At 41.6% G+C, this 14,911-nt stretch overlaps 1 protein-coding gene across 1 annotated transcript in view; it reads left to right on the plus strand.

The window, feature by feature from the left end:
• LOC133817478 (uncharacterized) overlaps window positions 1-13,600 on the plus strand; it is a 29,334-nt gene extending 15,734 nt beyond the window's left edge. The window contains exons 2-4 of the mRNA XM_062250017.1: window positions 12,898-13,114; window positions 13,223-13,422; window positions 13,547-13,600. Of these exons, the coding sequence (XP_062106001.1) occupies window positions 12,898-13,114; window positions 13,223-13,422; window positions 13,547-13,600 (471 nt within the window). The remainder of the gene's footprint in view (window positions 1-12,897; window positions 13,115-13,222; window positions 13,423-13,546) is intronic.
• The last annotated feature ends 1,311 nt before the right edge of the window (window positions 13,601-14,911 follow it).

Raw genomic sequence — 14,911 nt, forward strand, 5'->3', positions numbered from 1 at the left:
CGACGTAAAGTTTCCACAGCTCGTGGGCCGTGGTTGTTACCTCGTCGTTGGCTGTACCGGTGCACTCCACTATGAAATCCGCCAACGCTTGTGCCTTGATGGTCGTCCTCGGATGATAGGTGATCTCGAATTGTCCGAGCTCAACAGCCCACTTTAGGAGTCGACCAGACGCCTCTGGTTTAGACAAGACTTGCCTTAGTGGTTGATCTGTTAATACGTGGATAGGATGTGCCTGAAAGTAAGGGCGGAGCTTTCGAGATGAGTGGATCAGACTGAGGGCGAGCTTCTCCATCAGTGGATACCTTGACTCTGCCCCCAGTAATCTTTTACTGATGTAGTAGACGGGTTTCTGTATTCTCTCTTCCTCTCGGACGAGCACCGCGCTTATCGCGTGTTCGGTTGTTGAGAGGTATAAGAACAGTACTTCTCCCGTCTCAGGCTTCGATAGGATGGGTGGTTCGGCTAAGTGCCTTTTGAGCTCTTGAAAGGCTAGCTCGCACTCGTCTGTCCATTCGAACTTTTTACTTCCTTTCAATAAGTTGAAGAATGGGAGACCGCGGTCCGTTGACTTCGAAATGAACCTGCCCAGAGCTGCCATCCTGCCAGTCAAGCTTTGAACATCTTTATGCTTCCGAGGTGAAGGCATATCGATCAGGGCCTTTATTTTATCGGGATTAGCCTCGATTCCACGAGAGTTGACAATGAAACCCAGAAATTTCCCTGAAGACACCCCAAAAGTGCACTTCTGAGGATTCAACTTCATGTTGTACTTTCTGAGCACGCCAAAGCACTCTTCGAGGTCATCAACATGGTTCTTGTTAAGTTGAGACTTTACAAGCATGTCGTCAACATAAACTTCCATGTTGTTCCCTATTTGCTCTGAGAACATCATGTTTACGAGCCGCTGGTATGTGGCTCCGGCATTCTTGAGTCCGAATGGCATGACATTGTAGCAGTAGAGCCCTTTATCTGTAATGAAGCTCGTATGCTCTTGGTCGGGGGCATGCATGGGAATCTGGTTATATCCGGAATAGGCATCCATGAACGACATCAGACCATGCCCCGCCGTGGCATCCACGAGCTGATCAATTCTCGGTAGTGGAAAACAGTCTTTCGGGCAGGCCTTGTTGAGGTCTGAGTAGTCAATGCACGTCCTCCATGTCCCATTGGGTTTTGGGACCAACACTGGATTGGCCACCCAATCAGGGTAAAAAGCGTCCCTTATAAAATTATTTGCTTTCAGCCTGTCCACCTCTTCCTTTAGTGCTTTTTTTTTGTCTTCATCCAGCTGCCTTCGCTTTTGCTGCTTCGGGGGAAAGCTTTTGTCAATATTCAATGCGTGGCTTGCTACATTAGGGCTTATTCCCACCATGTCAGAGTGGGACCACGCGAAGACATCCTGGTTTTTCTTCAGAAAGCAAATTAATTGCTATTTTGATTCGTCTAGGAGGTGTTTTCCGACCTTCACCTTTTTTGAGGGATCAGATTCATCGAGCTGGACCTCTTCGAGCTCCTCCAAAGGTTGGAGGTCAATCTTCTCTTCAATCCTTGGATCGATCTCCTCATCAATTTCTAAAACTGTCCCATCTTTATACTGTATGACAACAAGTGCTTGCGCGCTTGTTTGTTTCTTTCCCCTTAAGGAAATGCTGTAGCACTCCCTTCCTGCCAATTGATCTCCTTTCAATGTTCCGACCCCGCTTGGAGTTGGGAACTTAAGGGCTAGATGCCTTACAGATGAAACTGCCCCCAGCCCGACCAGGGCGGGTCTCCCGAGCAATACATTGTAGGCAGATGGTAACTCTACTACCACGAACTCCATCATCTTGGTCACCGAGACTGGATAGTCTCCCAAGGTCACAGGGAGTTCAATGGACCCCATACAGGCGGTTCCTTCTCCAGAAAAGCCGTACAAAGTGGTTGCACAAGCCCTCAGGTCGCGAAGGGAGAGTCCCATTTTTTCTAGGGTTGCTTTATAAAGAATGTTAACTGAGCTCCCATTGTCTATGAGAACTCGGCGCACTCTTTTGTTGGCAAGCTGTAGGGTGATGACGAGTGGATCATGATGAGGGAACTGGACGTGAGAGGCATCCTCCTCGGTGAAGGTTATAGGCTGAGTCTCAACCCTTTGGCTTTTTGGTGCCCTTGGTTCGGGTTCATATGGAGACCCGTCCCCTGTCTTCAGCTCATTCACATATCATTTTTGAGCATTTCTGCCCCCTCCTGCGAGATGAGGACCTCCCGAGATGGTTATTACGTCCTCTCCATCTATCGGCGGAGGCCTATCCTCATCCCGAGATCGGGAGTTATTATTCTGTGTTGCCGGAAGCGCGGCTACTCTCTGGCTGGCAGTAGCCTGTCCAGTATTCTGGTTTTTGACATACTGCCGGAAATAACCTCTCGAGATCAATCCTTCGATCTCGTCCTTCAGCTGTCGGCACTCATCAGTTGTGTGGCCGGTGTCCCTATGAAATCGACAATACTTGCCGGAGTCCCTCTTGGACTTTTGATTCCTCATAGGATCCGGACGCCTGAAGGGGACCTGGTTTTCATTAGCCAGGTATATGTTTTCCCGAGACTCGTTGAGCTCGGTATGCACTTTATATACGGAGAAATATCTTTCTCCTTTTTTCTTCTTTCCTCCATCAGCCTCGGGATTATTTCCCTCACTTTTTTTTCTCTTGGAAGGATTCTCCGAGGCAGGCTGTGTAACTAGAGGGTCAACCGAGGTTGAGGCGGAGTTAATGTTTATCGTTGTAGTTTCGGTCTGCGAGGTCGCTTTGAGTGTTGACCTCGCTTCCTCTACATTAACAAATTTCTGCGCCCGTCTGTTAAACTCGGTTATCGACCTCACTGGTTTCCCTTGTATGTCATCCCAAAGGGCACTCCCGGGTAAAACACCAGCTCGGATGGCCATCAAGTGCCCGCTGTCATCCACGTCACGAGCTCGGGCGACCTCTAGATTAAATCTTGTCAGGTAGCTTTTTAGTGTTTCGCCTGGTTGTTGTCGGACGTTAGTCAAAGTGGATGCTTCGGGTCTGACTCCCACCATAGCCCGGAACTGCTTCTTGAAGTCTCTAGACAATTGATCCCACGAAGTTATAGAATGTCTCTTGTACTTCTCGAACCAACTCTTGGCAGGCCCGGCCAATGATGTCGGAAACAACATACATCTGAGCTCGTAACCCACGTTACTAGCTCTCATGATAGTGTTGAATGTACTCAGATGGCTGCATGGGTCGGTTTTTCCTTCAAACGCTGGGACGTGAGGAATCCGGAACTCTTGGGGGAACTGAGTGTTAGAAATATTGGGAGCAAACGGCTCGAGCTCCTCATCAGAGTCCTCATATCGACCGTTTCCTCGCTCATTCTTCAAAAGCCTAAAGGCTTTTTCGAGCTGATCGATCCTTTCTTGTACTGGGTCCTTAGGCGGTGTTTGGAATTGATAGTCATTAATCGCGATCCCAGGCTCGCGTCTCCGTGAGGGATCTCTACGCCCATTCAGATGATTCCTAAGATCCGGGTTTGTCTGATCTCCCTTTCCCCTGCTCTGATTCAGGTGATTGCGCAGGTCGGGATGGCTCTTGTGATTCCCAGTATTTTTACGACCCCGGTCGTGTTTACTGACAGACCTTGTTTCTCCGGACTCATCGCTAGTGAAACTCATCGATCGGTCATTTCGTGGTGGATCCTTTCTACGTCGCCTCGTCTCTGTAGTGCGAGATCGGGATGTCTGACTTCTCTCGGATGGCGCGCCTTTCCGCCCCTGGAACGTCTCCCTGTCTCCTTGTCTCTCCCCTGTACGCCCTTGATCCTGATCTCGACCAGGTTGAGCGTTCCTGCGGGGAGGTGAAGGATATCTTATGGGAGACGGAGGAAACCGTATAGGTGACGGTGGTTGCCGTCCTTGCCTCGGCCTGGAAGGTCCAGAATTTGCCCGAGATGGGCCGGTTGCGTTTGGTGCGCTACCAGGAACCTGAGTCCGAGCTTCGACTGGAGCTCGATTGTTCTCAGTTCCTGCAGGCACTTCCACAGGTGGATTAGGCGGGACCCGAGCTCGGGTACTCCTCTGAGGCCTAGAAGGAGCAGATGGCTCTGTTGGTGCTGGAGGTTGCGCTGGCCTCCTTGTGTTAGCATTTTTTCGTGGACGCCCATGGGGCCTCCGGGGAGGAACGTGCACGTCCCTTGGAGGAGGGACTTGGTCTTCGCGCGGAGGTGGGGGCTGAGCCACCTGCGCCTCCGTGGCTATCCTAGTCAACTCCTCGTTACGTTTGTTGGCATCTGCCAGCAGTTGTTTCAGCTGCCGATTCTCCAATTCTACAATAGGGACATAACGCTCAGGGTTATAATACATGTCCTCATCCCTTGGTTGTGGAGGTGGTCCCCGGGAATCGGAGGATCCACTCCTTTCTTCAGCGTCCGGGTTCTCCATTGGTTGTTTTCCAGGACGCCTTGGGTAATTTTCTTCAGGAGTGTTCTGATTGTTTGTAGCCATGAATCTTTCTGGGATGGATGCTTGGGGCTCTCAATGAAAGCACCAAACTGTTGACGCCGTTTTTCGTCAACAGATAAAAGAAGAGAGCACGAAAACAATTAAAGACAATGGCTAAAACAAACAAACGAATCAGACACACGGTTTTTACGTGGTTCAGCAGTTAAATCTGCCTAGTCCACGAGTCTCTGTTATTAATCTCAAGATTATCTCTGAACAATCCTTTAGCATGAATTCTCCAGAGTTTTCTCTCAAGAATCAGAAATTCGGTCCTTTACAATGGTGCATCACTTCTCTATTTATAGAGAAGGATGCAGAATACTATCCCACATATTTTGGGTAGTTACTCTTTTGTGAATAAAAATAAATGGCCTTAAATGCCAATAATCAGATATAGAAGGAAACGTTCCCCAAAGATCAGGAAACGCATAACTGACTAAATAATATCCCACGATTTTTGGGGATTTACATCAATAAATGAGGATCATATCCCATATCTACAACACTTGTAGATATTCAAGGTAGTCATTGCGTATCTCTAAGGCTTCACGTCATTGTGCGAGCCACTGACACTTCCCGAGCTGACATTTCTTTCGAGATGGCATATCGAGCTCGAGATCCCTGCTCCGAAGTTGTTTCTGAAGATGAGGGGCTCACAGAGCTATCCTTCGAGATCGAGATCATTTCGAGGTCACCACATTCGAGGTCTGTACCATACTTTGCAGGCTCCGATTTACAATCGTAGAGCATACCCTAACCCCCACGAGACCACTTAATGCGAACTCAGCTTTCGAGGTCATATTTGCTACGGCTCGAAATCTGGGTATAACATCAGGAATTATGGGAGATAATCTCGGATATGATTACAATTGCATAAGATCTTCTCAAAATATACGGAGTATACGACCAAGCTGGTCGTATATAAAATTCAAATGTTATGCCAGGGGAACCTCCCTGGTCGATAGTTGAACGAAACCTTTGCCAAGTGTCAGCCACGTGTTAAAAATGTCTGCCACATCATCCACGCCTATTTTTTGGATAACAATTTGATAATTATACGGACATGTAGGGATTAATTGCGAATTGATGGAGGACTTGAGGAATTAGCGGCAATTTGGGAGAAAGACCATTTTACCGTTGGAGGCTATTAGAGGGCTGGGAAAACTTGAAGGGTATTTTGGTCTTTTTAGCTAAGGTATTTGATCAGCTGGGTCTTAGGAAACTATCAGATCACTCTTGGAACATTTAGACATTGACTCTCTCACTCCCTCCATCTCACATTTTCCTTCCTCTCTCTAGAACTAAAGGGAAATTTTGAAACTTGAAGGAGAAAAAGCTAGGGATTCAAGCTGGGAGAAGTTCGGGAATTAAAGCAATAACTAGCCAAGTAAAAATATGAGGATCAAGCTACAATTGAAGTGAGAAACCTTGTTCTGTTCTGCTAGAATTCTAGGTTGTTAGGCTGAATTGTCAAGGTTTTTAAGTTTGGTTTGTAGTTTAGTTGAGATGATAGGTCCAGCATGAATTTCGGTGTTTACATGTTTAAGATATGTAAGTAAGGGACCTAGACTTGTTTCTAGGATTGGTGAGATTTTTGGGTGTGTACTTGAGGTTGAACTTTGAGGTTACAGCTAGGGAAAAATGCGGGGAAGAGAAGAATTTTCTGGGTTTGGGGGCTCGGGTCACGTCCCTGTTCTTCAGGCACCGCAGCCTGCATGCTTGAAGAAGCTGGGATGCTTCTGATTCGCTAGGCACGCCGCGACCTAGGGGGGTGCAAGTCGTAACCCGTGTCCTCCAGCAGGGAGGGCTGGGCTCTGTCTAAGGGGTGGGTCATGACCTTTATGGGCAAGTCACCACCCTAAATAGAAAATAAAGGGCAACAAAGGTTTTAGGCTCGGGGTTTCAAACCTAAGCACTCGGGACGAATTCTAGTACCCGATTTAGTAGAATTCGAGGTACCGGAAGCTAGTATTTGTTTCCAAAACATTTATTTGAATTAGAGATTCATAATTATCCATGATTATTTGTGACTAGGATTATCATTAAGGCTCGAGGCTGAGGATCGTGCTCAGGATTGCTCTTTATTTATCGCTCAGGATTCAGGGTAAGAAAACTGCACCCATGTGGTTGTGAACGGGACTGAGATTCCCTGTAACTGAATATATGTGTGTTTTGTAACCTATATGAGTATTATGTGAAGTATGAAAGAATGACCTAAGAGTGCCGAGGGTTGATGATAAGCGTATTGAATGCAACTCAACCTAAGTGAGTCGGGATCAACTATATAAATAGAGGGCTCGACCGAAGGGCGCCGACACCTGAATAGTTGTATTAGTGATTGAGATGTATTCTTTCAAATACATGTTTACCGTTGTTTAGTTTAATGCTTGAGCTCTGCTGAATAATTGAATTAATTGGATTAAAGTTGTTTGAATGCTACTGCTGTTATATGTGTTTGTTGTTTATGTGCTACGTGGTGTAGGTAAAGGCAAAGGGAAACTGGACCAACCATGAGTTGGAGAGCTCTGGGGGCGGAGTGTACATCGTCAGCTGCTCGACGGCCATGGCTGAGGGAAAGTTACTGGAAAAAGCTCTAAATTGTATTTTTCCGTTAGACTGGCTTTGGTTGTATCAACTTTTGAGAGTTGTATTTACCACATAAACACTGTTTTTGGGATCCCATGTATTAAACATTTGTTTTAATGAAAACTAACCGTTTATGATCAAAATATTTTAACCCTAACCTGTTAGTGCCTTTAGAATCACATTTATGTTCAAACGACTTAATTAGCAAGTCTTGCACTATTTTAAAATACACAGTGTAACGGTCTTGGTTATCCAGGGCGTTACAATAACATAACTTATTTATACTAATCATATAATATCATAAAATCCTAGGTCATAACATATCTTAAGTCATAATCATAAATCATAATCTAAATCATAGTTCATAGTCATAAATCACATGTCCTAATAATAGGTCATAAGTCATAAGTCATAATAATAGGTCATAGGTCATAAAAACAAAACATATATAATAAACAGATAAGTGATTATACAGGGGTGGAAATTAAGCCCCAGATATAAGTCTGTCATACACCGGACATCAACTTAGGTACGTCATAAAATTTTGGCAACCGAGCCTACCGGACATAAGTCTGTCATACATCATTGGACACCTTAGGTCCTGCCACACTTATCCCTTTATTGTACAAATATTGTTAGGTCATACAAAACATAAACTAGGTCATAAACTAAACTACCTAATTTTCCTTACCGAATTCGGGATATTGGAGACAAGTGCGGGATCGAGAACTTCTAAAACCAAACATTAAAAACCATAAGTTCTCTAGAGAAAAGAAGATGAAGATAAGATCTAAACCATTGGAATAAAGACTTACCAAAAACCTTAAGTTTCAAAGAAATCGAGCACCTAACCAAAAGTCATTATAACGAGTTAGGATTGAACTAAAAGAAAGGAATAAGAAGAATGGAAATGGACTAAACATGAAGATTAAGAGCACCTTAGATAGCTTAGAACTTTGATCTATACCTTAAACACTGAAATCGCACAATAGATTACTTCCCAAGTGTTTAGAAAAGCTTAGATTTGAAAGCTTTAATCCCAAAACCCTATTGTTTCTCTCTAGAACGAAAATAGCAGCTTGGAGGCTCTGAAAAGTGTTTGAAAGATGATGAAAATGGCTGAGTGAAAGGTCCTATTTATAGATTTCAAGGAGTGACACTAACTCCCATTTCAATGAATAAATAAATCATTAAAAATAACATTTTCCGCTCAACAAATGCCCAGAACTCGGTCAAAATCGTTCCAGAACAAGTACACGATGTTGAGGGCTATTTCTTTCTTCGGATTCCATGGATTTTAAAAAGCGACCACAAGAGCCGATATATCGCCCCTTATAGGCGATATATTGCCTGCAATGTATTCCCGAGGATCTGTGGTTTCGTTCATGCAAAGTCGACGTGTTTTTCTGTAAAAGCATAGGCTATATATCGGCCCCTATAGCTGCGATATTTCAGCTTACGCTGATATACTAAACAATATTTTTTCACATTTTAAGCACACTTAAAGTTTCTTTAAACTAATTTGATTGAGTAATACGAGATCCTAGCGTCTGAGGGAAGGTTCTGGACTTCCTAGGCTTATCCTTGATTATTTTTATTCATCTAAAATCCTTAAATCCTTAATAAACATACAAGTGACAAATGTAACATTCTTAATTATTCTATCTAATCCTTAGGTTATAATAAATAATATTTCTAGAACCATCTACATTAATCAAACCTTATGATAAAATTAATATTACTAAACTATAGGCTAAACTTTATAAAATTCATAACTCGCTCTACGAGTTTCTATCTAATTCCGTGCTTTGAACCAATATCCACGAAAAATAAAATACTACAACATAAGATTATACTATCTAACTAAGTAAAATTTTGAGGAGCTACACTTAAGCTAGGTGATGCAACGCCTCTCAACAGATGATGCAACGCCTATTGCACTTACTTTTGACCCGGTACCTTGGCCCAAAACAGCTTCAAATGCACCAAACTTTTTGGGTACTCTTATATAATCCAAAGAAAAGATTTGGACCTAAAACGATAATTTTAAAGTGCCTACAATAAAATTCAACTCGCTCATGTTGACTTTAGTGAAGTAGTTATGATTTTGCACCTCTTTGTGTATAACTAATTTCACCATGTATTTAATCAATCCTAACAATCCCCACTTCATTAAATACATCATCCACCTCAAAGCCAAGGAACATTAGTGAATAAAATAAAGTGCTTTTTGGTTTAAAATTCATCTTAGTGAAAATACAACAAAGCTTTATAAAAATGCTAAGTATTCTTAAGAGATTGAACCCAACATTCTTAGTGATAAAAAACTAATAATGTCTCACACATCTCTATCTGATTACTCATGTATTTCCCACTTTTCACGCTTAGCACTTTTATGGCCTTGTGTTAGATCCATTCATGAACCATCCGGAGAGAAAGATCCTACTCTCTTGAGAGGTGGCACCACCTCTAGGTTCACATAGGTGAAATTCTTACAACATCTTTGCTGCCTTTAGAGATGCTTGTTGCTCTTCAACTGAATCTCATTAAAACCCTTTGTCTTAACCTTCATGTCTAGTAGCAACCAGCATTAATTTCTTCTAGATGGGCCTCTAATTTGTTAATGATGTCAACTATTCCCTTATCAACAATTTTTTCTTATCATTTGAACTCTGCACTTGATGTATGCAAGCTTTGAGTTGGGTTGCCATCATTGGGGAATCTATTTGTCAAGGTGTAACATCCTACTAATCAAGGACCGTTACACCGTGTGTTAAAATTAGTGCTTAACTCGTTAAGCGAGTCATTTGGGATAAAAATTGTACTTAAGATTAAACAATAGTTTTGGTATTAAACATTTCGTTAAAATTTTTTGACTAGATACAAGGGATCCCAAAGTTTTCTAAATAAAAATACAAGTTTATCAAAATTATATGATTTGCTAACCTAAGCAGAAAAATCAAACTAAACCCTTGTTTGTCAAAAGTATCTCGACCATGGCGGCTGAGCAGGTTGAGTATGCACACGTTGCCCCTTTAACTCTTCAACTCATGGCTGGTCCATCTTTCCTTTGCCCTTACCTGAACCACGAGCACTCGTGAGCCAAGGCTCAGCAAGAAAACCCAAACAAGTAAAACAAATATCCAAATAGACATTATCATGTACTACATACTTTATAATTTACACAGGTTCACATTAATTTACCAATCAGTATATGACTCATGCCGAGTAGATGCATATCACACCCCTGCAATGGCCCAGCCACTATGGCGCATATCGCACACTTGTAATGTCTGCGCCACTACGACCTACATTATGCATGTAGTGTCTATAATGGCCTCACGGCCGATCGATCACGATCACCACCAATCAGCACAAGTAGTTATACCAATAGAGGTTTATAGAAGAAAGACATTTAACTTTAAACAGATTCATGACACGGCCATCCCCGTGTCCTATATCAGGGCCCATGCTTTACACTAGTTGCAAGTGCCACTTTTCTTACCTCAAGTCCTGAGCGATAAAGCGAGGCAAACCCGAGAACGATCTTTTCCTCCTGAGCCTAGCGAAAACCCTTAGTCACAACACATTAAGGAATATTCATCAAAACTGAATCAACAGAGGGCTTCAAGACCAAGCCTTAGCCCTCGGGACCCTGAATTCCACTAAACCGGGTAGTGGAATCGTGCACGAGCCCTTTGATTCGGTTTCCAATAACTCAAACTTAACACATTCTAAAATCTCCATTTAGCACCATGACACCCACAGTTGCGTCATAGCCCCACACTAGGCCGAGAGGCCACCCTGAAATTCAAAGCATTTTGCGCCAGGGCGGCCACAACTAAGGGTCACGACACCCTACTTTATAGAAAGCTAAACTCTAAAATTTCCCCATTTTGCGCTACGACGCTACCCATTAAGGGCACCAGCGCCAAGGCAGTTCGAGGGAAACCCACCCTCGAAGAGATTTAAGCGGGCAGCGGTGCACCTACCAAGTGTCGCGACGCTACTGCTAGAAACCCAGGAATTGCGATTTCAAAAATCGCAATCCGTACCAAATGACCTAAAAATGAACCCAAATCAACTAGACAGTTCACATACAACATCATTAGATAAAAAACACTCCCAATAAAACCCTATAACTAACAATTAACAAACATAAAGTCTAAACTAAAAGAATCCACCATGAACACCATTAAAGAAGAAAAGAACCAAAATATTACCTAAGAATCTGAAAATCCTAGACTGAATGGTGGCCTTTAACAACTTATAATCCCACTGCACCCTTCAATTCCCACTAAAGATTGCTTATAGGCTTGATGTTCTAGGAAGAATTCCTCAAAATCTGAAAGTGAACAAGTGAGAGGGAGAGATGGAGAGAGAGTACGGGAAACGGGAAGGGAAAGCTTCTGACTTTACTAAGTCTTTAGATAAATTAATGGCAAAAGACCATTTATCCCTTGCCTTAAGAAACCTCAAAGCTAACCCCCAATGGCGTTTTGGCCATTCGACACAAATTCCCACCAAACCTCAAATTACACTTAAAATTCCCAATTAATCCACTAAACCTCCAAATAATAATATCTTTCTCGAATAAATATTCCATATCACAATAATTCACGATAATTCACCAAATTAATAAAATACCCCTAGGCTCACCCCGAACCGGGTATTTTTCCCCGTTGTGACTTTTCCGCTACCTTGCTCAAAATGACCAACTTGTGCCAAATATCTCAAATATATCCACATAATAATGTGGCCTCAAACATATAAAACATATAATTATAATCATACCCTCAACGAGTTAAAATTACAAAAATGCCCTTTTTTAACAAAAGCGGGCCTTTAAGCACATTTAATACACTTAAACATGCAAAGACAGTCATATCATAATATAACTCATATATTTTATATAATCACATATGGATTTTCAATAAAATCACATAATAACACATATAGATCCAATTATGCCCTCTCGGCACACTAATCAAGGCACTAAGACTTATTAGAAAGTTTGGGACATTACACAAGGAGTTTTAGTCTCATCTCTCTATTTGAAGAACTAACCAAATATCTCCCTAGAGGTTCGGTAAGTGGATCTGCTAAGTTCTCACGCGATTTGACATATAAAATTGATACGACTTCCTTATCAATGTATTATCTCAAGTAGTCATGTCTTAGACTTATGTGTCTAGACTTCTCATTGTACATTTTATTCTAAGATATAATCAATGTGGCTTGATTATCACAATGTATCGAGATTTTTGATAAATCAACTGCGGTTAAAGGCATCTTCATCATGAGATCTTTAAGCCACTCGACCTCTTTGTCGGTTGCTGCTAGAGCTACAAACTCAGACTCCATGGTTTAGTGCCATATACATGTTTGCTTCTTAGATCCCAAGAAACCGCACCCCTACAAAGAGTGAACACCCAACTGGTTGTAGAGAGATTATCTCCTACATCGGATATCCAACTTACATTGAAATATCCTTCAAGTATCATTAGAAACTTAAAATATTGGAGGTATAGTTATTTGGTCCTTTTGAGGTATCAAAAAACTCCTTCAATGGCCTTCCAGTGTTTAATACTTGGATGGCTAGTAAACCTACTTAGTTTACTAGCCAGAAATGCAATATTCACTCTTGTACAATGTGTGACATACAGTAAACTCCCTATTGCACTTGCGACTATAATTGAGCCACACTCTCCCTTCATTCTTTTCAATATTTTGACATGAATCAAAGGTTGTGTTTACCTCTATGATATTAAGATGACTAAATTTGATAAGCATCTTCTCAGTTCTTGAATGAATTGCAGACTTTTGAGACATTAAATAAGATTGTGACCAAAGAGGACGAAGCAAGTGTTGCTGAGAAAAACCAATCTACCTCTCATGATAAATCAAAGAAGGGGAAGAAAAACAATGGTAAAGACACTAATAAGGACCATAAACCAAAGAAGGGCAATAAGTCACCCAAAGACAAGGAGAATAAGAAGGACAACAACTCCAAGAAAAAGAAACCTAAAGGAAAATGTTTCTACTATGGAGTTGAAGGCCATTGGAAGAGAAAATGTAACAAGTATCTCGCTTAGCTGAAAAAGAAATGTAAATTTGATTTACTAGTACTTGAAGCTTGTATAGTGGAAGATGATATGTCATCTTGGGTTGTGGATTCAGAAGCCACTAATCATGAATCTTCTTCTATGCAAATAATTGATCCATCAATGGAACTTGTTAATGGCGAGGTGACTATGAGGGTTGGAAGCGGTTCACTCATTTCAGTGAAAGCAGTGGGAACAATCCGTTTAATCTATGGAAATAATTATCTTGTTTTGAACAATGTTTATTTTATTATGGGATTTTCAAGAAATTTAATTTCTTTATCTTTATTGCATTAACATACTTTTGATGTTTCTTTTATTATAATATGATTTCTATTTCAAAGAATGGTTTCAATATCTGTAGATCAATATAAACAAACAAGCTATATATGATAAATCCTACAGAGCGATCAAGTAGCTAAACCGAAAGGCAACAAGAGACAAAAAGTTTCTCAAGATGATGACACATATCTATGGCATCTAAGATTGGGTCATATTATTCTAGACAGAATAAATCAATTAACAAAAGATATACCTTTGAAAGAACTAAAAGTGGGAACTCTTCTGGTTAGTGGATCTTGTCTAGAGGGTAAAATGACCAAAAAACCCTTTTTAGCAAAGGGCAATTGTAACGTCCTACTAATCCAGGACTATTACACCGTGTGTTTAAAATAGTGCTTAACTCGATAAGCGAGTCGTTTGGACTCAAAAGTGTAATTAAAATTAAATGATGGTTTAGGCACTAAAAATTTTGGTAAATAAAATTAAACTTTTCATTAAAAGGTTTGAACATATACATGGGATCCCAATAGTTTACAAACAAAAGATAGTTATATTAAACATTACAAAAATAGCCGACCTAAGCTAAAAAATCAAACTAATGTTTTATGTTCCTCAAAATAACTTGACCATGATGGCCAAGCAGGCCGAATATGTACATGTCGTTCCAAAGCCCTCCAACTCATGGCGGGTCCAACTCTAGCTTGCCCTTACTTGCAACATAGAGCACCCGTGAGCCAAGGCCCAGGAAGAAAACCCCACATGGCATAATAATAATCAAATTATTTATAAACAATAAATACATGCTTCATAGGAAAAAAGTTAATTTATTCCAATTATATAAATTATAAACATGTTTCACAGCTCACAAGTATATTTATTTCAATCACATGGATCATTTGCATGGCGTAGGAAAACAACCTTGCCAAATGACCCAACCGAGCGAGGTGCATACTCCAGTGCCAAGCCTATGGCCCATGCCTGGCGAGTGAGGATTGTACCCTTAAACTAGACTCGCCTTCATGGCCCATGTTACGCAAAATAGATGATTGGCCCATGTTACACACGACAACCGAATGTCAATTTCACCATTCATTCACAGATAAGTCAATGCTAGTATGCATGACAACCAATCTGCTCTATGTGCATATACTAGTTTTCTTACGTGGAATTCTGTGCAAATAGTGGTACGACCTCGAGTACGATCCCTATCCCAAACCTTGCGGATACCCTAGTCACAACATAAATGAAGCGCTCATTAGGGAATAAACGAGATATTGAGTACCAATCTAAACTCTAACCCTTGTAACTACTAACTTTAGTTAACGAGGTACTAAAATGTCCCCCGAGCCCCCAAGTGGGCCCCCAAGACAGACCCTTGGAGCTAGTAGCCTTACTGCCAAAATTCAGAAATTCCACATTTCCAAGCACCTGGCATGGTCGCGCCCAC

The sequence above is a fragment of the Humulus lupulus genome, chromosome 1 (assembly GCF_963169125.1).
Source record: "Humulus lupulus chromosome 1, drHumLupu1.1, whole genome shotgun sequence".
NCBI lineage: Eukaryota > Viridiplantae > Streptophyta > Magnoliopsida > Rosales > Cannabaceae > Humulus > Humulus lupulus.